General features: G+C 45.4%; 1 protein-coding gene across 2 annotated transcripts in view; it reads left to right on the top strand.

Annotated features, from left to right (window-relative positions):
- Nucleotides 1-5,459, top strand: part of stxbp6 (syntaxin binding protein 6 (amisyn)) — a 48,299-nt gene extending 42,840 nt beyond the window's left edge. For both annotated transcript variants that reach the window (XM_081721716.1, XM_027002415.3), the window contains one exon: nucleotides 1,381-5,459. In XM_081721716.1, coding sequence (XP_081577842.1) covers nucleotides 1,381-1,404 — 24 coding nt within the window. In that variant the 3' untranslated portion in view covers nucleotides 1,405-5,459. The remainder of the gene's footprint in view (nucleotides 1-1,380) is intronic.
- The last annotated feature ends 18,416 nt before the right edge of the window (nucleotides 5,460-23,875 follow it).

Here is a 23,875-nt window from a genome sequence, read left to right as displayed (position 1 = left end):
GCAGCAGGAGGGTAAGGGGCTGGGGTAGCAGCAGCGGGGTAAGGGGCTGGGGTAGCAGCAGGAGGGTAAGGGGCTGGGGTAGCAGCAGCGGGGTAAGGGGCTGGGGTAGCAGTGTGCTCCCCTGCACCTCCTCTCCCCAGCTATGGCCCCAGCCAAATGCAGATGAAAAGGCAGGCATGATGACGATTGCTTTAGGCCCATGAAGCTACTTTGAGAACACTCGCTCCCCGGGGTTCTCTTCTCCCGCTTTGATCCGGATTCACCACCTGCTTAGCTTGCTGCTGCTTCTTCTTCTTCTTTTTTTTTTAAATTTTTTTTTTGCCTTTTTTTTTTTTCTGCAAAGATATTTTAATTTCACTAAATTGAACTGAACCTAACCATACTAAAGTTGCCAGTCACTGAGTGATCTTTTTAGGAAGTGTTTGTGTTTTTCACTTCCATCATGCTCAATAAATTGGACTTTAATAGTTTGAATAAGCAATCAGAAAAAAATGCATTTAGTAGTCCTTAGTCTAGTTCAACTGCTGTTTCAGAACTCTTCTGCTACCTTGTATCTGCTGTCCCAGTCTTGTCCAGTTGAATGCAGTGACTGTGTGTCTCTGTCTACATGCTGCTTTGCTGCCCCCATATGGACAGTGTGCGCAAGACTAGTTTGAGAGTGCTGTCTGTCCAGCTGTGAATAAGATTGGTGTTTCTGCCCTTTTCCTAATGAGCTTCCCACTGGGCCCATTAGGTCTTGCATTAATGTAATTAATGAATCCACAGATGAGTAAGGCTCACTTGAGAGGGAGGGTGGTGGGGTGCATTGGGGCTTTTGGAAAGGATTTGGTAAATACAGTATACATAATCCCATCCATACTGCTAGAACGTTTGGTAAATACAGTATACATAATCCCGTCCATACTGCTAGAACGTTTGGTAAATACAGTATACATAATCCCATCCATACTGCTAGAACGTTTGGTAAATACAGTATACATAATCCCATCCATACTGCTAGAACGTTTGGTAAATACAGTATACATAATCCCATCCATACTGCTAGAACGTTTGGTAAATACAGTATACATAATCCCATCCATACTGCTAGAACGTTTGGTAAATACAGTATACTAGAATGTTGAAACACATTTCTTTCTGCTTCTGAACTGTTGAAACATGACTGTTCATCCTAACAGCATTTTTTAGAACTATAATAATCTCTCGAAATACACAATCTGGTGCTGATTGACGGTGCATATCCACTTGGCAATAAAAACTATTCTATTTGTGCAAGTATGCGTGGGCTGGGAGGTCATTTATTTCTCTACGCAGTTACTGCAGTCTGAATTTCTGAGTGACCTCTGACCCCCCTCATTCTGTCTCTGTCTTTCTTTACAGCTGGCCATGAAGCACAAGTGTTAAACTACGCACAGTTCTGCCAAGGATCGCTGGCTCCTATATGGTGGATGGATTTTTGTCTACGTGCTGTTCTTTGAAACAAACAGAAAAGATTTCAAAATATTAGAATTATGAGAGTTTTATTTAACATCTTCCTGAGTATTCCTGAAGGGGAGTTGAAACTGATGTATGGGATGGCTCTGGCCCTCCGACTGTGAGAAGAACCAGCTTTAGGGCATTTCATTTTTCCTGGTTCATGTAGAGATGATGGTTAATTCTGATAATAATTTGTGTTGCATTCTGATCAGTTAACATTGTAACAAGGACAAAACAAAATACCGTTAGCTTTGGCCTAAAGGTTTTATTGCATCCCTGTATTCCTAATACATCTCACAATAGCGGTGTAATACATTTCAAAGCCAACAATGGCTATTGGATGCTTCCATTTTTAGAGAGGGCTGACATTTATTTTAAAGTGATTTGGCAGCATCACTGCTTGAAGGACATCGACTCTATAGTTTTTCCCCCTGACAAACTTTTTGGATATATGATGAATATGCTGTATTCTGAGAGGATTTGATGGAATCAGATACTGGTATTTAAAAAAAAAACATTTTTTGATCTTTTCATATATTTTCACAACTTTAGAGTTACATCTTTAAATGTAGTCAGAATTATATTCGAAGTGAAATTAAAATATTAATCAAGTTATGCAGTTGGGTATTTAGTCTATGAAATTTGCAAATCTCTCAAAGACGAGCAGTATAGAGGCAATTACTTTTGTTAGAAAATAAGTGAAACATCAGTAGAGAACATTTAGGTTTGGCTATTTTAATTGGTTCTTGTTTTTAAGGAACGAGCCATGAGCAGAATGCCATTTTAAGCTTTATGAAGATGATTAAAGAAAAATGGTATTAGATCAGGCTCGTATTGTTTTGTATGATGTCTTGGTTAAATAGTTGAGGTAACTTTCTTCTTAGCAAAATATGAAAATGTTGCTTGCTATACCTTTTTAAAGCATAGGTTCTCATTGTTCATAATGTACTTCAAAACAGTTAGGTATAATGTGTGTAAATATTTATCAGGAATATGTATTCAATATCACAGGTTACTTTAGTATTTAACATGTTACTTCTAAACTAACATTTGTTTATACTGCCATCATAAATGGTATTTTACCAATATTTGCTATTTTTAATTCAGTAACAGTACGTGTCCCATGATTTTATTGAATGAGTAGAATGTTAACATTTTGTTTTTCTTATTTATTTTTTTTTTTTTGTAATTTTTGGTCAAACACTTACAATGAGCATTTTATGAAGACTTTTATTTTTAAATGTGACCCATCTTGGTTTTGCCCTTGCTTGTGGTTCTTCATACCTGTAGCTGTACTGTGTTTAATGGGTCTCCTCGAAGTATTTAACCGCAGACGCCCGGCGTGCTGGCCTGGTTTATTCGGTTTTCTTCCCTAACTTCAACATGCGGTTGCGAGGCACTGGCATCTTTAGCTTGAGCATCACCAATCCCTATTTTCTTTAGAAAAAAAGGTTAGAACCACTTTTTGAGGTGGTGTTTATGTTAATAAAAGTGTAAAATACCGTTGTACATTATTACCTAACCTATACCATAATTTTGTCAAAGTTTAGCGACATTGCCTCCGTATTTCCTCCTGTGGCATCAGATTTTGTTGTAAATTCTTTTCTTACCTTATGTAGTTGCATTTGGGACTCATTTTATAGTTCCGTTAACTGTTCAATATATAGACTTTGTCTACCAGGACTTAGTTTATAAATCTAATTAACAATTACAATAGTTTTTTAACTTCATAAATTGTATTGTTTGGATAATGATGATATATTTCAATGTTCAGTGGCTCTGAAATCAACTACTTTGTATGTTTATTAGTAATTCCACAGTTTCAACACCAGGAGGCTCCAGCACATCAGTTTCTCGCTTTCGCCCCTCTGATGCAACTCGCTTGCATTATCAAGCTGTACGTGAGCGCTTACCACACTTGCTCTGAGCTTTCAGTTTGAATAGATGTGTAAAGTCTGCCTCTATAGCTAATCTAGGTGTTTTTAGACCTACTGTAGCCGTTCGTCACGGGTCATCTTAACGGCAGTGTTAAGGTAGAATCCACACACCTTCACAGTGCAACTGAAGATAATTGAAAAAACAAGTGAAGATGATTTTAGTAATTTATTCAATTACATGCACTATTTTTTCTGACCGAAAGTTTCTTACTTTAGATGCTTTAGTTTATCAGGCACAGTTTTTGAGACTAGGTGACTTTATTGACAAAGGCACTACTTTTGAAAACTAACAAATATATTTTATTTCTTTTAATACATTTATACAATCTTAGTGACAATTTGTTTTTATTCATAAATGAATTGTGTATAATGTTGTATATTCAAAAATCTATCTAAAATTTTAATTCTACCCCCATTGAATCCCTCCCAATTAAAAATATATTTTATACATGAGGTTTTATTTCTTAACATAGTTTGCTTTTTAATCAAATTAGCAAGTTACCGTATCCTATGACGGTAGATTGCTAAATGTAGTATTATAAGGCTGTCTAATTTGTGAATAAATTTCTCATGGTACAGAGTGCCCTGCCCCCGTTTACGTTTCGTAGCGCACACACACCTGATTACACTAAGGTGTGTGTAGCCTTAATTCCTTTTTAGTTCTCTGTAAATCTGCCTCTCCTGGTAGAATGTGGTCAGAGGCAGGAGAACAGAACCCCTGGTGTGCAGTTCTGTGTATTCCGGGCATAACGGTGTTGCAGTATTGGCTTCAGTGGTTGTTGCTGTAATACAGTTTACGTTATTTAACACTAGTGGACTTTAAAGGCGATCAGAGACAGCAACCCCACGCTGCTTCTGTGTTGCTGTGTGTTGTCTGTTTCTTCTCAGTGACGTTTTTTGTCTTTCTTTTTTTTTTAATGGTTTGTTTTTTGTTTTTTTGTTTTATTAAAAAACTGCCACTTTACACTAATAATTCAGAACTCCTACCAGTTATATAAAAGAATGATGAAGTACTTAGACACTAGTTATAACCCTAACACTTAGTTTCACTGGGATGCTGGCACTGTGCTAACTGCCTGGAATTCCACGAATATCAGTGTGGTCTGGGACTACATGTCTTCTGAGTATAGTTTTGTTATTCATTCCACTCACCTTTCCATCATTTAACTGAAACTTACCAGACACCTTAAACAATTGTTCTGTCAATGCTACAAGTTGGAAAGCCCTTTTTGTGTACAGAGCCTCTCTTCCGTTTCATTTGTTATTACACTCATGGGTTGTTGTAAATTTGTCTAAAACACTTTTGAGACATCAGTTGCACACACAAAGGATTGTCATGTTCATACTGTTTTTGTTCCAATGTAAAGGGCCTGTACATTGTTTTTGTTCCAATGTAGCACCAAGACAATTCATACTGTAATTGTGGTCACATGACTTTCGTGTGATTTTCCTATTGAGTTTAGTAAATTGTAAATATTTGGTTTATTATATGTATGAATGGTGCTGAGACTAGGCAGACACGTTCCCACAATGCACTCCTCTCTTGCAGAAAACATGCCCTCCATACATTCCAAGGCGATCTTTTGTGTAGTCTCATGATAACACACAGTTGTAGATGTGTGTACGTCAACCCATACTATTTGATTTTGAGTACATGTGTGTTGTCTAATGTATGATTCTTCCATGAGGAGTTTCTTCCTGCTAATGTGTACTCTGGAAAGATTTGCCAAAGACTCCATCACACACAATAAATAAAAATTCCAAAGCTTCCTATTAACAAGTGAAACACACACCTTGTTTCTGACAGAACAGTTTCCTTTTGAAATTCTGTTACAGGTTTAATGTGTAAAATGATCTCATTCAAGGGTCACAGTAAACCACAGGGGGACATCCTCTAATGAAAGTGTCCACACTCTTTACTGGTTGATTTCCTGCAGGAGCAGTATATGATGATCATATGTCATGCGTGTGCCAGGGTGGTCTGTGTGTTTTGTGCTGCTGTACGCTCTATGGAAGTGTTCCTCTGAATAAATGTTCTGAGTAACACTCTTCTCTTATTGTTTCAATTGCATGCAAATCAGCAGATTTTTAATATGACTTTACATGTAATCTATAAAATAGATTAGCAGTTCTTTTTGGCTTGTGGTGGCGATGCTTAAATGACCTCGTGCGTTTGGGCTTGGTCATGCTTCTACAAGTGCACGATTAAGCCTTCAGTGCACGTAGGTGCCTCAAATATGTTGTAATGTGTTGTTTTTTTTTCCTGCACAATATCAAACATACACAGACTCCACTTGCAGCCTTTCTGTAAAGCGGTGAAGTGCGGTGTCACTCATCTCATGGAGCCTCGGGCAGCTCTAGCAGATGGGACAGCGCTTATGTGGCTGTCCAGCAGTGCAGCTGTGCTACTGTCGTAGCAGTTTACAAAACATAACACCTGCCTCCAGGCTGGTTAGCTTATGGGGCGTGACCAGCAGTGCTGCTGTGTTCAGACTACAGGCCACCACTAGGAGGAGCCAGAGTTCCAGGTAGCTATGGCAGCTCTAGCAGATGGGACAGCGCTTATGTGGCTGTCCAGCAGTGCAGCTGTGCTACTGTCGTAGCAGTTTACAAAACATAACACCTGCCTCCAGGCTGGTTAGCTTATGTGGCTGTCCAGCAGTGCAGCTGTGCTACTGTCGTAGCAGTTTAATGCAGTAATTAAAGGCTCGGATGGCTTGACAGCGCTGAGTGGGGGAGTATGGACGCTAATGATGGTGAAATCTATGGTCTTGCACCACTCAGGTGGGTAACTAAGTGCATAATAAAACAGCTCAGCCATGGCAGTGTTGTATCATAAGTCATCATGTAGCAAGACCAGCATATTGTGTGCTCTCGTGTGTTCTCTCTCTCAATATATCTCTACCCCCACCATGTGCAGTGCTGTATGGTCTTAAAATAATCACTGCAGTGTGTGTATATAGTTTTTACAAAACATAACACCTGCCTCCAGGCTGGTTAGCATATGGGGCGTGACCAGCAGTGCTGCTGTGTTCAGACTACAGGCCACCACTAGGAGGAGCCAGAGTTCCAGGTAGCTATGGCAGCTCTCCTACTCGTGAAGTGAACGAGGGCACTCCTGGGTCTGCAGTCTTTTTAAACAGCAAAGCAGAATGCTGGGCTAAATAAATCATTATTTTTGGAAGGAGCTTGTTCATGGTCCCAGCATTGTTCATCCGCTCGTATGACTGTGGTGATGCTCCAGCCGTTCCAATTCTAGCCAAATACCATTCTCATTTTGGCCCTGGTTACGTAAAACCCAGTGCTGCAGTCATACAAGCTATCGTACTGCTGTGGTGGCAGCATTCAAATCACAGATCGGTGCATGTGCACTTTCACATCTGCGGGCACATATCTTTAGAAAAGGACAGATTTGAGTGACAATGCATGTCTTGGTGTAATATAATGGAAGGTGGAATAGTGTGTGTGTGTGTGTGTGTGTGTGTGTGTGTGTGTGTGTGTGTGTGTGTGTGTGTGTGTGTGTGTCCCATGTACCAGTGCATTTCCCCCCTCTTCCTGTAGGCTGTGTTCATAAATATGGCATGTGTAGAGAAGTGTCTCCTTCAACCCCAGGGGCTTGGAGAGCCATCCCACTGAATGCAGTCTCCCTCTTTCACTCTCCCCTGCTCCTCATGCCTCCTCTCGTGCTACATCAATGATTACAGGTAGCAGCTCTGCGCCCCGACCCTTCACCTCTGCCTCTGTCTGGGCGCCGTGGCTGCGATGGGCCCTGCCCTGAGGTGATTAATCCAGCCTGTGACTATTGCTCCTCCTCCACACCGTTTGGCAGGATGATGAATATTTTAGCGCATCTGAAATTGGCCCTTGCTTCGGAAGCTTCCCCCCCGGCTTCCTGCTTGAGTCCCCTCTGTAGCATTGCCCTTTTACCCGTTGTGTTAAAAAAAAAACAAAAAAAGAAAAACAAACCCACAAGCACTGGCCTGTCAAAACTGCTATGAGAGAGGATGCAGTCCTGCGAGTGGGCTGCACTGGGATTTGTGGCTGTGAAACCTTTTGTGTATGAGTAAGCAGATAGACAAGATCTATTTTAAAGTTTTTACATTTAAAGTGCAGATCTACCATAACGGTAAAATTTGTGTCGCAGAGCAAATTGTGTGCGCGCGCGTGTACGTAGCGGTAGCTGGTGGTGCAGGAGTCCTCTCCAGGCCCGGCCCACGATGACTTGGCAGATGTGCAGTGCTGAGCAGGGCCCAGCTGCTGCTGCCGCTAAATCTGGAGCTGGCTCCTCTTCCTCGCCTTCGGCTTCCCGTTGTGTGCAGTGTCAGCTTCGCTAGAGTAATCAGTCATTATCCACTGAGCATGCTCCGTCAGGCTCGACACTCCAGCTGGATCGCTGTGGGTGCACCGAAGTGGGCGGAGACTAGGGCTGGAAGAAGAATACTCTGTGCTGGGAATGCGTATAAAAATAATCTGGGTTGGGTTGTCTAGGATCAGCTACTACACCGCCTAAAATATCTAATCTGCTTCTAAATGATGTGCTTATTGTGGTCAAGGGAATGCAAGATATGGCACACAGCAGCAGTATAATGATCTGGGCTCTTCTCTCGTACACTGTATTACTGACCCTCCTCATAATGAAGGACATTATGAGCTTCGGTATCTTCTGTCATGACTGCACATATAGAGCAGACATGATCCTATAGGATGTCAGTCCTGCCTCCTGGGGCCCCATTTAAAAGGGTATTTTTGTTCATGAGAGTCATTATTATAGTGTTGCTATGTGTGGAGAGAATACTGGGTTGGTTAGAAGTGTGTGTGTGTGTGTGTGGGTGGGTGGGGGTTGCTGATGGGAGTTAAGAATGAAAAAGTTGTTCCGTAAGAGCACGGAGAGCAGACGAGAACTGCAGTGACCTGTTTCTTCTCCCCACAGGCCCAGAGGCTGCCCACGACCCCCAACCCCCCCCCCCCCCCCGACACCAAATACTTACCTTTGTAATACTTTGTAATCTCTCTATTGCCTTTCCTTGACCCACCCCCACCCGTCATGGGCCCAGGAAAGCAGGCAGGCTGGTCCTGTATAGCTGCAGTTGAACAGATTGCTTGAAAATGGAGCATGACACTGGTGCAATCTGTGCAGGGCTAGTTCCAGTTCCAGGCCCAGGCTCGGGGCCGGGCACCTGTGGAAGGGCCCGCGGGGAGGGACGGCGAGGTCTCAGCCTCCAGAGGGCCCTGGCCTGGAACTGTTGACGCCGTGGAGGGGCTTTCCGTAGAGCCGCCTTGGCATTGAACCAACCCCCGCCGCCACTTGAGATAGGAATCGGCCGCAGGAGCGCTGACCGAGGGGTGGAGCCCCAAACAAGTGCCTGGGAGTTGGGGCTCAGGCTGGAAAAATGGCCTGCTTTCCCTTGGCAGCTGGTAGGCCACTCCACTGGCTGACGTAAGAGGGAGGAAGTGCTGTTGGTGCGTTTGTGTTGAGTCCTGGCCAGAAGTGGAGCTCTTGGCTAAGGTTTCCAGCCTGGCTCCATGGCTTTATGCATGTGATAGAGAGAGGTGCTTGGGTGGATGTGAGGGGGTGTTAGGGTTATGACTGAACTTTTTATGATGAAATGTGTGTGTGTGTGTGTGTGTGTGTGTGTGTGTGTGAGAATTATGTGCATACAGCACTTTTAAACTGAAAGGGTACCATCTTCGAATGCTGTGTGTGTATGTGTGGCCACGGTTGTGCTGTGAGATTTTAGCACTGCAGCCTGGGCTAGCCAATAAAGAGTAGGAGCAAAGGTTTGGTCATAGTAATGGTATGTGCGGTTGGGGTGTGTGCATGTGTGACTGAAGCCTGTGTATCAGTGGTAGTGTGGCCTTTGCTACTGCAGTGTCTCTGCTCCTTAAACACGATTGATCATATTTAATCGATCCAAGCCCTGCTCTGCCCCACATACTAAGATGCATTCTTCTGACCTTGGGCTGAACCTTATTGAATGGTAATTACTGCCCTCTTTGTCCAGTGTATCTGGGTCCTTTTTTTGATTTTCTAACATTTTTTTTGTTTGTTTGTCATTCTTATTAATGAAAGTCAGCAACCATATCATTCCCTCACCTTTCCCAAGATTCTTATAGGCTTTCCACCAAAAGCCGAACGCACCTAGTGGCGTGCGCGCGCTTGCTCGCGCGCTGTCTGCTGGGCTTCCTCAGTCCACCAGTGAGGGGCAGTAGCCCTGAGAGATCATGGAAAGACTTGGTTGAACTTCGTGGCATCCGGCAGCAGCGCGGCGTGCTGGCTTGGAATAGTGCAGGGGGGGCGCGGAATTGAGCTGAGCTGTCTTCTTTTCCTCCATCACCATCACTTTCCCAGACCCCACCCCCACAGCCATGCTGCATGCGCACCACCTCCCGCCCCCATCACTTGACGAGATCAGCATCTCCCAGGCCTCAGACCAAGTCAGTCCTCCCCTCTCTTATTCGATATACATTAATGCTTCATTTGTTGTGCCCCCTTGGGTGCAGTCTTCCGCATGAATGCGGAGTTTTGATTTATTTGTTTTTTCTCAGGTTCGTTTTTAACAAACAACCAAGCGCTGCGTGTGCTCTCTCTCTCTCTCTCTCTCGCTCTCTCTCTCTCATTAAGAGACTGGGAACCTGTGGGCGTGGTCTGTTCCATGCCCGCCCCTTCCATGGATGAGTAATGGTCTGGGGGCAATTGCACCGTGCACGACAGAAGGTGGAGGGAGGGCTGCGCACTCTCTCACGCTCTCTCTATCTCGCTCGCTCGCTCACTCACTCACTCACTCACTCTCTCTCTCGCTCGCTCGCTCGCTCTCACCCTCTCGCTCGCTCACTCACTCACTCACCCTCTCTCTCTCGTTGTCTCTCTCTCTCCTAGGGACCCAGGTTAGGAGAAGGCTCAGAGGAGGAAGCACCCAAGTAGTCTAAGTGTATAAACTCCAAGCTGTTGTGTCTCAGATCCGCTGTGCTTTTATTATCAGCGTCGGTGCTAGAGCACGGCCTCAATAACGAAGCGAAGAATCCGGGCTCAGGGTAAAAGCTTTCCGGCCTCTTCTGCTGTCCCCTGAAGGGCCCCCGTGCACTTTGCTTCCAGTCTCAGGTGTTGGCACATGTCCCTCCTCAGCTGCCCCCTGGTCTGTTCTGGTTGTTGTGTATGGAAGTGCAGCATCACTTCCTGGCACTGCAATTCCACATGCATGTGGCCTGATAAGAATCTCCTGTACAATTTACTATGTTAATATTTTTATTAATAAAAAAACAAAGCAAAACAATGGGTTACGGGTGAAATGGCGCATATATGAAAAATATTACTGTGTGTAAAATATATGCTTGTTGTAAATAATTTTATAATCTACAAATATACCATCATTAACATATTATTTTTCAGACATTTTGCATATGAGTTATGAGTTAAGTCTTTGTAGCTACATGTAACTACATGGAGAAGAAATGACCCCATCACTGCTGAATATACATCTAACCTTAGGAAGGGTGTATGATGAGTGTGCAGCCTGGGCCGTCAGTAAGTGCTGTGTGCAGGGTGCACTGGCTGCCACTCTGGCCTAGGGGATTAGGGCCACAGGGGGAGCTGGGTGTGGGGTTTCCTGAGGCCTGTGGCAGGGAAGTGGGCTAAGAGCACCCCGCTGGACCTGTCCACGCTGCTGTCGTCCCGTCCACAGACAGAGGCCGTTACGTCTGTGCCCACAACCTTTGGGCAGATTCGTCTCTGCATACCAGTTCATATTTACGGCGGATGGGACGTCCGAATCGAAATCATCCATGAGTTAAGAGCCTGGTGTTAGCGAGCAAAGCTGCTTAATCAGGATTTGTGGAGATGTCTAATGGATTTGAGATCGCAGGGACTCCGCTCTGTCTAATTCTCATGGAGCTCTACTGCCTAATTATCGCACTCTACACACCAGCAAAGGAAACGGAGGAGAAACAGTAGGTGGAATGGTGTTTCCCGCGGTGGCCGGGTGTCCCCGGGGCTGCTGCTCCTCTGGGCGGGTTCCGAGGAGCCGAGGAGAGCCGCTCCGCTCTGGGCCTGCCGTGGAAGGAGTCCCTGCAGTGCGGCCATGTTTCACATTTTCCTTAAACAGTATGCAGAGCAGGTTTGCAGTGATGCTGAAGGAGAGGGGCGGGGGAGCTGCGTGAGAGCGAGCGCTTGTGTGCACGTGTAAGTGAAAGTGGGACAGTCAGCTCATGACATGTCGTCACACGCGAGGCCTGCTCTTTGAACCCGGACACGGTGACCGCTCCTCCCAGCCTCTGACTTCCAGCCCTATTTGGTTTCTAAGTTGGAGTCCTTTCAAAGCAATTGCTTTCATTGTTCAGAGCTCAATGGAAAAAGATGTTCATCCAGTTTCCTGTTTTGTGATCAGGTTTCCTGCTCATGCAAGAAAATGCTGTCGGGGTTTAATAACCAGCAGTGGACTTCTGAGTAGACAGGACATATGAACGATGACGATGCTTTAGCTCGGTGGAGGAAATGTATCTACCAGTTCCCTCTGTACATCCTGTTGAGACACGTGAATACAAACGTGTATGTATATTCAAAAATTCCAAATTGTGAAGTTGTTCACTGGAATCCTTGTGTACTTTACTGCAATTTTCTCTCTATCTGCAGTTATATACATACTATTGATAAAACCTTGAGTACTTCACTGCAATTTTTACTACCTCTGTATTTTTTTTTTTATTGTTACCATGGAATAACTGCAGTAGAGTGAAGTACGCAAGGTTTGCAGAGAAACAGGACATTTTGTGCAGAGGTCCTTCATCAGCTGTGCAATCAAAGTGTTTGTGAAGTTCCAGGTTTGTGTTCAAGAAAGTACGTGTTTAAATCATATCTCATATCTACTAGCTGTGAGCAGAACCAAAAGACATATTCTTTTATTCCTAATGCTAAATTGCTTTCAAAATTATTTATTTATTTTAAGGTTAATTCAGTGTTAATGTTTTTAATGCATTTAAGGTGTGTCTGTTTAAAAACCCTGCCTTGTCAAATTTTAATAAATGTAAATATCATTATTTCCATGGGGTTCTAAAGTTTCAAGAGTGTAGATAAGTCCTTTTGCCTTAAGTTTCCTAACTTCATTGCTTCATTTAATGTCATTAATGCAAAGACCATTAACATTAAAATGCATTGCCACTAGAAAGGACAAATCCTTAATTCTGATACGCTGAAGATAAATGAAGCAATCAGCAAGCCTCCTCTTGGTTTCTCCAACGTAAAGCTGATTCATCTCTTGTAAGAGATACAATAGACAACTCCTGCAGTAATGCATGAGGAGAAATGGGTGATAGCAATCGATCCTTTCATGCTGGTTATTTTAGTTTTAGTATGTGTAGCACATCTAGAGCTGTTACAGGCTACAGTACCACAGTTATTATAGGAATGGTCATTTATCTCACTATTGGCAGCATGTCTTTAATGTTTAGGAGATTAGTGGAGGATCCTTAAAAAGGGATGCAGTCTCTACATCATCCTCAAGGATGCTGGGGTGTATATAAAAGGAATGAAGGGAGAGATGGAAGCAGGAAGAGATGAAGGAGTATAAATGGATGGGGGGGGGGGGGGGGATCTGTTTAGCACATGCCTGGAATAACCCTCCCCCACCGCTGCAGTTGCAGGACGCAGGTTTGGTTCTTTAAGGATCTATTTGAGCTGCTCTTGGTACTGGCAGGACCGGTGGCTGGATAGGTAGCAAAAAGGCATCGATCCATGATCTGCTTGTGTTCGGCTTTTGGTGGCCACTGCTCCAAGTGTTCACATAGGAGCTAAAGGAAATTCATGCATGGATTTTATAGAATGCTCTGTGCATGCATACTCATCATGGCAGTTCTGTACAGAAAATGCGCTCTAGTGTAGTAAACTTTTCCGTGCCAAATTTGAGCATAGTTTTGGGTAATTATTACAGGTTGAAAGCATGTACGTGTCTATGTACATGGATAGGTGGTGTTATATTTTCTGTGAGAACTATCTGCTGTTGGTGTGGTGTGACACAGGCCCAGGGAACACACACAGACACATTCAATCATGTACATATCATGAGATATGAATATGAGAAAGGAGACTCACCACCTGCTCAAGACCCCACCTTTGGAACCCCACTGTGACACAGATGAAGGTGGGTTTGTGGGTTTGTGTGTGTGTGAGAGAGAGAGAGAATAGTTTTGGAGTTGAGGGTTGATTATATTGCAGAGTGTGAACAGGGACCCACAACTGAGGGACTAAATTTTACACACACAACAGGGTAAAAGATCTGTTGCAAGTGAGTAGAAGCAAGTAGAAGCTCTCGAAGAGGTTCACCAAAACAAGGCTGTTATTTTTCGTTTCTCTGTATGGTACCAATTCTTCCTCTGCAACGTTAGTAACCCTAAACAAGCAGCCGAGCTCTCAGAGGGACGTCTCTGGTCTGCGTAGCACAGCACTGCCAGCACGATCTTCCTTACTGCACTGGACTCATTTTTACATTTTTCTCCTCACCGCTCTTATTTTGACATGCTACACCACTGCAGCTGGTATGCTGTGGAGGAGCTGCAGTATGTTTTGTTTTGCTCTGTCTCTGTTTTGCTGCAGCGTGTCTGTCTGACGATGGTTTCAGTGGAGCATCTATAATGCACAACTTCAACTGAGGTGGCCTCTAAGTCCTTGGAGGCAGAATGTGTAAATGGTGGTTGTGCACTGGAGCCCAGAGATTGCACAAGTTTGCATTTGCCAGTTTAATGTTGTTGTTGTTTTTTTTGGGGGGGGAAGGAGTTTGACACTTTGGAAACATGAGTTGTTGGACAAAGGATGAGTCTGTGTGTTTGAGTCAGAGGCCCACCACTGTGCTGCTGCGGACAGATATGGGTTTGGTTTAGTAGACGTTATGTTGTAGAGTGAGAAATACATCACACGGGAAATAAAACAGATCCAGGCTGAGAGACGAAGAACCACTGTCACAGTCGAGCAAGGTTCAGTGATTTCTCGACTCTGGTCAAGAAATATTGACCGGTGTTTTTCCACAGGAAATATCTTCTGCCCCTCATCCATGCTTATTAAGACGCACAGCCAAAGGCTGACCTCTGCATTCGGTGGCTCATTGCACAGTCAGCATCTCGCCCAGCGTGAGCACTTTGGAGAAGGGAACCCGGCACCGGAGATGCTTGCCACATCAGCACAGCCTCTCCAGCATCTCTGCTCTGGATGTGTGGAGGACATTAAGTCCCATCCTATAGTGCCTTTAACCCACCAAATCCCTCCAACATGCAGCCGTGTCTCACCAGCGCTCTCATATGGGAGATGCTCGGCTCCTTTCAGCAGGGCCAGCAGGGGGCGTATCAGCAGGTGGCACAGGATTGTCAGCAGCTCCCACAGAAAGTTCCAGCATGCTCAGAGGGGAGCGGTGTCGGGATCTCCAGGCGAGGGCTACCCACCGGGGGATCTGCCTCGCCCCTGACCTTCTGAATGCTACCCTGGTGCAGCCGGCAGGCATGTAAAAGCTCAGACCCAGAAACAACTTTCCTTGCGCCTCCTGTCAGCATGGTGAGAAGCCACAGCTCCTGCATCTGCTCCGTGCCTTTCTCTCCCTCCCCGGATGCTCGACTCATTTATTCAATTTTAGCGTTCTTCTTTTCTCCAGTGAGAATAAAGATTTCCTTTGCTGGTGCAAGACCCCTTTTACATCGTTGCAGATCAGATTCGGCCACCCCACCCACGATTAGGTTTACCTGCACACACACGCACATGCACAGGTCTCACACATGCAGAGCCACTAGCTCAACAGGCCGCACTATCCCCCAGGTAGCATGGGAGTGTGCAGAGACACGGCTCCGTGCACCAGTCCAGCCTGCTACTCTCCCAGTTCCTCTTCTTGTACGTTCTTTGACACACTCACTTTGTATAGCTGTCTCTCTCCTCGCTTTCTTTTTGTGTTTTTTTTGTGTCTCTCTCTCTCTCTCTCTCTCACACTCTCACTCACACACACATCTGCTTTCACAACCTACGAAAGGAAGTCAGCCTCTTTTGTATCTCTATTAGCAGCTCCACTTCTCTCTGTGTGTGTGTGTCTCTCTCTCTCTCTCTCTCTCTCACCAACCCCCAAAGAGTGCAGAAATACTGCTGATGCAACACAGCCCAGGATCATTTGTTTAAATGACAGATTAGGGGACTAACTCAATTTGTGGCTGATACCGTGTGTAGCGTCCGTTACCAATCTAATAAAACCAGCCCAAGCTCGCCTCCTTGCCCTGGGGGGTCCTGGCTTTTGATTCTGCGCTTTGAGAGTGGTTGATGAGAGTGGTTGGGGCTGATTGGAGGAGGGCAGCTCACACTCCGGGTGTGTAATAGAGTCCTGGCCAGGGGCAGGAAGTCCTGGTTATAATTGAATTCCAGTCCCTGCAAGGCGATCTGTTTCGCCAGGTGCTCATTGACTCATTGATCGGCAGGGACGCCCTCAGAAATATGCCTGGCAGCTCCGCCAATCCATCAAGCAATTAAGGCCCTCTCTGCAGCCACCCGTACTCCATTAAAGCCTAGCCCACCAACTATTCAAATGAATAGCATCCCACCACAATAGCCCCACAGTACTTCTGCCTGTCAGGCACATAGCATGCACATCTTACCGCTGTGTGTGTGTGTGTGTGTGTGTGTGTGTGTGTACTATAATCTCATGTTCCTGCCACAGTAGAGTGTATTTCACTGTCCCGTGCCGCGGAGATAAATGCTGCGTGAAGCCGGCAGAGGGAGGAGGCAGCAGGCGGGGGGGGGAAGGAAATATCGCCATGGTTACAACCCCACCCCACACTCACCCGCCCGCGTGCCTGTCCACACCTCCCGACGAGCAGCCTGACACGGCACTAGGACGGTGTGCTATGCAGGCTGCACGTTGCTCCTTGTTTAGTGGCCACCTGGCATTATCAGTTTCCCCTCACTGTTCCCCTCCTGTCAACTTAAGGCTCCGCTTCCTGGCAGGCTGCCTGGGTGGGCGTCTGCAGAACTGTCTCGGTTCCAGCTTTTCTCTCCCGGGATGCTGCTGTACCGTCGTGGGCATGTAATCGGCTGTATGCGTTGAAGAAAGGAGAGGGGGAGAAGTGATGAGGGAGTTAAATATGGGTTGTGTGGGTAGGAGTCACTCGTGCCCCTACCTGGGGCCGTGCGGGGCCCTTCTTCACTAACGCGCACACCAGGCTGGGTATGCACCCTGAGCCTCCGCCTCTGCCTCTGCCTCTGCCTCCACATGGAGCCTCGAGAGAGATTCACTATCAGGCTGTCAAGGCTGAGCATGTGTGTGTGTGTGTGTGTGTGTGTGTGTGTGTGTGTGTGTGTGTGTGTGTGTGTGTGTGTGTGTGTGTGTGTGTGTGTGTTACAAAAGTACAACCCCGGGCTGGTGACTGCATCCCTCACACTTGTGTTCATGAGTGCTGTCTCTCTAAGGGGTGTATGTATGTGGGTGGGTGTGCAGAGATGAGTCCGTACTCTTTGCTGGGAGCTCAGTGGGACTCCAACCAGATGTCCTTGACAGGGGACAGTCCTGCATGGATGTCCTTATGGGAATGGCCACAGAGTTGTTTACATTTGAGCAGCCCTGTGTTTGTGCAGTGCAGTGACTGCACTGTTCATCCAGCCCCCGTGCTGCTCTGGAAATCTGCTAGTTTTAGCTGTGTTTTAGAATGCTTTGTGATTTATACACGAATTGGGAACCTCTATGTTTGAGTATCTCTACAGTGGACTGCAGCTTCAAACTGCTGACACTCACTGCACAGTGGGACACCTTTCTAATGTTCTGTATTAGTTGGATTTGTGCATTACAGCTTGACAGTAAGAGTTCAAATTGAGCATGTTTTCTCATGCATGTCTTGGTTAAGAATATAACCATTAATACCATCACATTGTTTAGGTGAAATCTGAAATAATTGCTCTTTTGTTGTCATTAATTATTTGATACATTTTATATGTGCCATGTTTCACTAATAAGAAGCGCTTTCTTTTTTGCATGTGTTTCTCTCTCTCTCTCTCTCTCTCTCTCTGTGTGTGTGTGTGTGTGTGTGTGTGTGTGTGCGTGCGTGCGTGCATGTGTGTTTGTGTTTCTTGCTGACAGTATGCAGGCTCAGTAAGTGTGCTGCTGAGAAACCCTACTGGGTTCTTATTAGGGACACATTTATGTGGATGCTCACACACCAACCAGACTAAAATAGACTCCCCTCTCTCGTTCTAAGCACTACTAGACCAGACGGGTGGAAGCCAGGCTGGGCCTAAGCTATAAAGCCTTTTATTGGAGAATATTTACTCTAGAAAATAAAGATTGGACTTTCTGAATGCAAACAAGCAGACAACATGCAGGTCATTATTACTTTTTAATGGCTCTTGGGAAGTTTATTGTGTTTAGAAGAGTGTCCTGATTAGAAAGACCTTTGCTTGTTTAGCACTGTGTGCATCACCTCACTGTTCTGATATACAGTCTTGAAGCTGTATTAAAGTTAAAAACACACCTGACTCTGATGGGGGGGGGGGGGGGGGATATTTAATTCTCCTTCTCCTTTATATTGAGATATAGCACTCTGGTCTTCCCATGAATGTTAAAAATAATTGTGTGCATGTGACAGTACAGTACCATTTTTTTGGTTCAGTCTACTTAATATAATTGGAATAACATTTTCAAAAGAAAGGTCTAGCATTCTAGAGCAGAGCTATAATATGATGCCTCCTTCTAGGAGTCCTTCCAGTAATGAGAGCATGGTTTTCATATGGCTTTGGATTCCTCACTCACAGTCATGCTGGTGGAGGGACATTAAGACTTGATTGATTTGAGTGGCTTCTGTGGTGGCCACTGTTTCCTTTGGCTGTAGAACTCTGAGGTTGGTGTAGTCCCTGAGGGGTTGGAGGTCATGAGAATGTGTGTGTGTGTGGGGGGGGGGTTAATGCACCCAAGCTGCTATTTGAGTCCAAGATCAGTCAGGCAGATAACATACAACGTCATATTTTCTTCATATATTTGAATCTGACTACATAGATTAAATTATATGGAAATGTCAGTGATTCAGGTTTCAATTAATATACTTGAGTTTCAACTGCACTCTGTTGAAAATGCTGTTACTGTAAGATGGAGATTATGGGTTTATAAAAGTCACATGCATCTTCTGTTCCAAGGTATTAACATGTATTGATATGACGTATATGGGTATGTGGATTAGTGGTTGTAAATGTTACTGTACAATTAGGGCTAAAATCCCATGTGATGTTTCCAAACCTGGCTGATTTCCTGTATCACTAATGAAAATATAGTTATTTCTTTGATTTTTAAAAAAGGAAACAATTTAGGTCATCTTCGACATGTTTGCAATCTCCTTACAACCCCAAGTACACTGGCATTGTGTTTTGTCTCTTATAGGCGTTCTCTCATTTTGGAGATGTTATGGGAATATCGGTGTGCGTTTAGCTATGCAGTACCTGCTGCATTATATTTGGCATCTGTTGGGTGTAATTTGCAGGAGCTGCACACTGCAGCCCGTAACCTGCCTTCTGCTGCATCCATTCTACCATTTAAGGTTTAATGATTGTCCTCCCCTGCAAACCTAAGCTTCTGTCTACTATAATCCCTCATATTTGCATACTATACTCCCATAAATCTGCTGCTCACTGACTTTGCACACACACCCACACACGCACGCACAACACACACTTACTCTCTCACTCTCTCTCTCTGTAATCAGTTTACTGCAGTGCCTGGAAGTCTTTTTTGTCTACACAGCTGTGCACATATGAGTCAGGCAATGGCCCAGGCTCTTTTGGGGACAAAGCACAGGAGTCAGACACTTCCACTGCAGTGTGCTTCCAGGGCTGCCTCTACTGAGAACACCACAAAGATCAAATGCACATGTCCAGAAATATCCATGCCATGCTTTAGCTTTATTTCCTCAGAGCTCACTGTTCATCTTTAATACACCTGCTTTAAAAAAACTGGACAGCTGAAGGTGAGCAGTGTGATTGTTTAATGTCACCGAGATACAGTTGCCTGTGTGGCTCAATCCCATGCAGCCACGAAGCCTTTTCCCCCTTCCACAGAGCTTATGATATAGAGCTAGTGGGGTGTCAAGGCTAGATACAGCAGTCCTGTGGCTCGGAGCCCTGTGCAGCTGCCTGGCAGGTTTGTCTAGGCTAGATCGGAATAGCACTGCTTCACTTCGGGTGAAGAATAAGAGGACCTCTGCTGGTGGGGTCATCATGCATCAGGCCTGATTTGTCTGATTGTGACCTTGAAGGTGCAGTTGGACTCACGGCAGAGAGGGTTGGCAGTAGATCCAGAGCTGTCAGGCTGTCAGCAGAGGCACGTTTATGTGCGCGCGCACACACACACACACCCACACAGATGCTTGATACGTGTTTGTTTGGTATGTGGCGTTTGATCGTGGTTGCAGGAGAAATGAAAAGAGGAAAACATTTACACAGCAAAAATACCTGACAGATCACAGCATCACTGCTTACCACACATGCGCACACACAGATTATGTTGACAGCTTTTAAGTCATTCTATAGCCATCTCTTTATTGTTTGTTTCCATCTAGAAATAAGTCTTAGATGGTCTCACGGGGGACAAACAGTCCAGTCTGTTTGTGTGCATGTGTGTGCCTCTTCTTAAAAGCCCTAAGTGCCCTAGAAGGAGAACAGCTGGGGTTGCAGGTGCTTCTGTGTGTGCTGGAGAGACACTCAAGCGTGTGTGTGTGTGCATGTGTGTGCATGTGTGTGTTTGTCTGTGCGTGTGTGTGCGTGCGTGTGTCTGTGCGTGTGTGTGCACGTGTGTGTGTCTGCGCATGTGTGTGCGTGTGTCTGTGTGCGTGCGTGTGTGTCTGTGCGCATGCGTGTGTGTCTGTGTGTGTGTGCGTGCGTGCGTGTGTGTGTGTGTGTGTGTGTGTGTATATATATATACGAGAGAGAGATGTGAGAGCTCAGCTGGTCCTCCCTGTTTTCCCCTGTAGCTGTGTGTAGAGTCTCTCTTGGGCCAGTGCTGTCTTCACCATGCAGTGTCCCTGCACTTGCTCCTGCTAAATACACGCCACATGAGGACAGGAAAGTAGCAAAGTAGCACAACAACGGTAAACAAACTAGCACGTGACCTGATGGGCCTCATGTTTCGGTACTGGTGTCTGTTTCTTTTAGGAGGGACTCGAGATCTCTCTCTTTTCAGCAGGGTGACCTTGGCAGCTAACCCTATATGTGACGCTCACGTAAGAATGTTTGGTCTCTCCACTTCGCTTTTGGAGATTTCACTCTCACAGGGGGAGGAGGCAAAGAAAACGTGTATGTGTGTGTGACTGTGTGAGTGAGAGAGAAAAACAGAGAGAGTGGATAAAGGTACGAAGCTTAATAATTAGACAATTACTGCTCTACAGTCATCGTTACTGTACAGAGCAGCTTCTCGAGCAGCACCCAGTGCCAACCACGAGGGCGTGAGCACCCAGAGCTCCTTCATGTCACGGGTGAGAAAGGAGTGAGTGCTACGATTAGCCAGTTGCATAAGTGGGTCCCCGTGGCTGCTGGCCTTCTGGAGGTGTAGACAGCTGCCAAGGGACGAATCACTCCAGTGGATCACACTTCTGCTGGCGGAGTGCTCAAGGTCACCCACTCATATCCTCCTGTCTTAGTCCACTTGTCTGGCCCTGAATGAAATCCTTTGGTCTTGCTTTTCTGGGATTAGCTTCTCTGTGTGGCTAGTTACTCCTGCATGGGAACAGCTTTCAAGCTAATATCCATGTAGTATACTAAGTATGTGGTTTAGTAATACCACATCTATATCACATTATCTCTAGACATGTTATTTTTAGTTCTTAGCCGCATAAAACGTTTTTTTCTCCAACCCTCCGTGTGCATCAGTTTCCAGAGTTACCTGAGCTGAGCATTTTGTGCTAAAGCTTTAATTACTTTTCTTCTGCTTCCTGGCGGGGGGGGGGGCGGGTGGTGTGCAGCCGAGTGTGGAAGGTCCTTGCCGACTAACGAGATGCAAAGCCATCGCACTTGTCTGCTGCTGCCTAATGAGGGCCCCTAACGAGAGCCCTTAACGGGACTGAGAGCTGCAGTCCAGGCACAGCTGGCCTCTCGTGCCCCGCAGGAAGCTGGATTAGTTCAGGCGTGCAGCACGGTGCCATTCCACCTGCATAGGGATCACTAATGTGCTCCTCACCATTAGCAGGCGGCCTGGATGACGCCACTATGAGGGAGGGGGTGGGGGGATGTGACAGGTTTCTATAATCGTTAAGGAGAGGAACGGTTGGCCGTCAGCCGTGGAAATGGGCTTTCTTAAGAGCCCGTGATGCTTATGCACATGTCTGGGAGAAGGTCTGAAGCCTTTGATCTCACGGTAAACTGCGTGTGCTGGGCTGAGCTTGTCACTGTGCTTGTGATCCTTTTGTGGACTTGGTCTCCGCGCTGAATGACAGATACGTTTTGTACAGATACTTTGTACGTGCTATTTGTCAGCAGTGACGATCTGTAATTTAACCCTAATCTGTCATTCGAAAGTCACCGGTGAGTGTCAGATTAAGCCGTAATGGCAGAAATGTGTTTTGAGGCTTTAATGCTTCTGTTACACAGACGTTAAGCCACCGTCAACCCTAATTCTCAAAAGATGCACAATCTCTATTTAATCCTGCTGTTTAATTCAGAGCAGAATACAAAGAGGCCAGTACTACTGCAGCGCTCTCTCTCTTTCTCTGTGTCTGTGTGTCTCTCTTCCTCGGTTTGTTTATGTTGTCTTTAGTGAGCCTGTTCCCACCTGACATGCCCTACCGGAGGCTCCGCCCCACTTGCCGACTCATGGGAAGCGCCAGAGCGCCGGCTCTGGCACACGGGCAGAATCTGCTGGCATTGCATTCATGTAAAAGTTATTGATTTTTCTTCTCTTCATTCCTTCACCAATCAATACACATCCAGGGCAACGTATGTGAACACAGGGTGGAAGAGAAAGTAACAAGTCTCACAGTGGCTTCTTTCAGACTCTTACGTACACATCCTCCTCTGTTTACAATGAGAAGTTGGGTTTTGTGAAGGATATTGCACATGTAGTCATCAGTTTTTACAATGTTGGCAGGGTTGAGTAATGCCTGGCTGTGGGTGGAAATGCAGGGCATTGGCATGGTGCATCAGCATTCAACCAATCAGAAAACAGGATGAAACTTCTCCCCAAGACAAAAAAGGTTACCTTGCACAATCCCCCCTTTTATGCTATACATAACAGCTTATTACAAACGTATACACATTTTTGAAATGTGTGATGCCTTCTGTAAAATCCCCCATTGTCCTCTCTAAAGGATGTTGGCAAGAAAACACAATGGATGGTATTCACTATACAGACAAACAGTTATTAATTATTGAATTGTCTGCAAAGGTGTTAAAATGGTACAGGTTTGTGGTAAAGTGAAGCAGTAATGTTTGTATGATTCGAATGTTATCTTCACTCCACAGACCTTAATGAGGCAGGAACATGCTGGCACTGCTTTTAATAACCTCAGCATCCATCAGATAGCACTACCTCGCCCCACTGGATCGTGTCGTTTTATCGTACAAGTACACAATGTATATTTATGAGGCGGTAATGAAAGCCACTGGGCTGGGTATGAGGAGATTAGCTGTAGCACTGTGGATTAAGTTCCCATCATGCACTGCTCTGACAGGCAGCTGCCTGCTCGCTGTGCCTGATGCTCTTTCGTCTAGAGACGGTAGTATATACGGCATTCGGGTTTCCCCCGAAAATCTTTTATTTATTTGAGTATTACACTGGGTCCAGGGCTTAAAATTATACTAGTTTATGGCTATTTATGCTTACACATGAGCGATACTCTATTCTGCATTGATATGGAGCGGTGAGGCCACCTGAACAGAGTTTGAGCATCCTCCACTGGTTATGCTGGGTGTGTCTGGGCCTGACGTGGGCGGCCTGGTGTAAGGTGTAGATGTTGATGAGGTCTGAGTGAGCAGGGCAGGGGACCGGCTGGTGAAAATGCCAGAGGATGACCTAGAGCATGGCCCCGATACTGCCCGCTGTACTCAGGAAAGGTCACTGTCAGACCACCAAGTCCACCATGTCCCTCTCTGTCACAGACAGTGAAGCACACTCTCTCCCACCGGCCAAGTCGCACCTCATCTTCACACTCTGCACTCGCACCAGAAGTGTATGTGTGAGCCAGAGGAAGGAAACACTGGTGGCATGGATGCTATGAAAAGGACAGCATTCCTGCTAGCCTGCCTCTGGTCACTGTTTTATCTTCATGGCAAATATAAACAATGCTCTAGGTGAGTTAGCACTTAATTACGAGCATCTTTCACTACTATTATCAAGAAGAAATGATGATAGTCTGCTATGGAACTTAATATCCAAGTTGCAACACTTTATACCGTCTGTTACACCATTAAAAACAGAGTAATGTATATAGTGATAATCTGTACTTGTTCTTTTATGCCATTATTGCATTATTACATGCTACTC

This window comes from Electrophorus electricus, chromosome 10 (genome assembly GCF_041902795.1).
Source record: "Electrophorus electricus isolate QZ-2024a chromosome 10, ASM4190279v1, whole genome shotgun sequence".
In the NCBI taxonomy this organism is placed as follows: domain Eukaryota; kingdom Metazoa; phylum Chordata; class Actinopteri; order Gymnotiformes; family Gymnotidae; genus Electrophorus; species Electrophorus electricus.
This window is presented reverse-complemented; position numbering and strand designations above follow the sequence as displayed.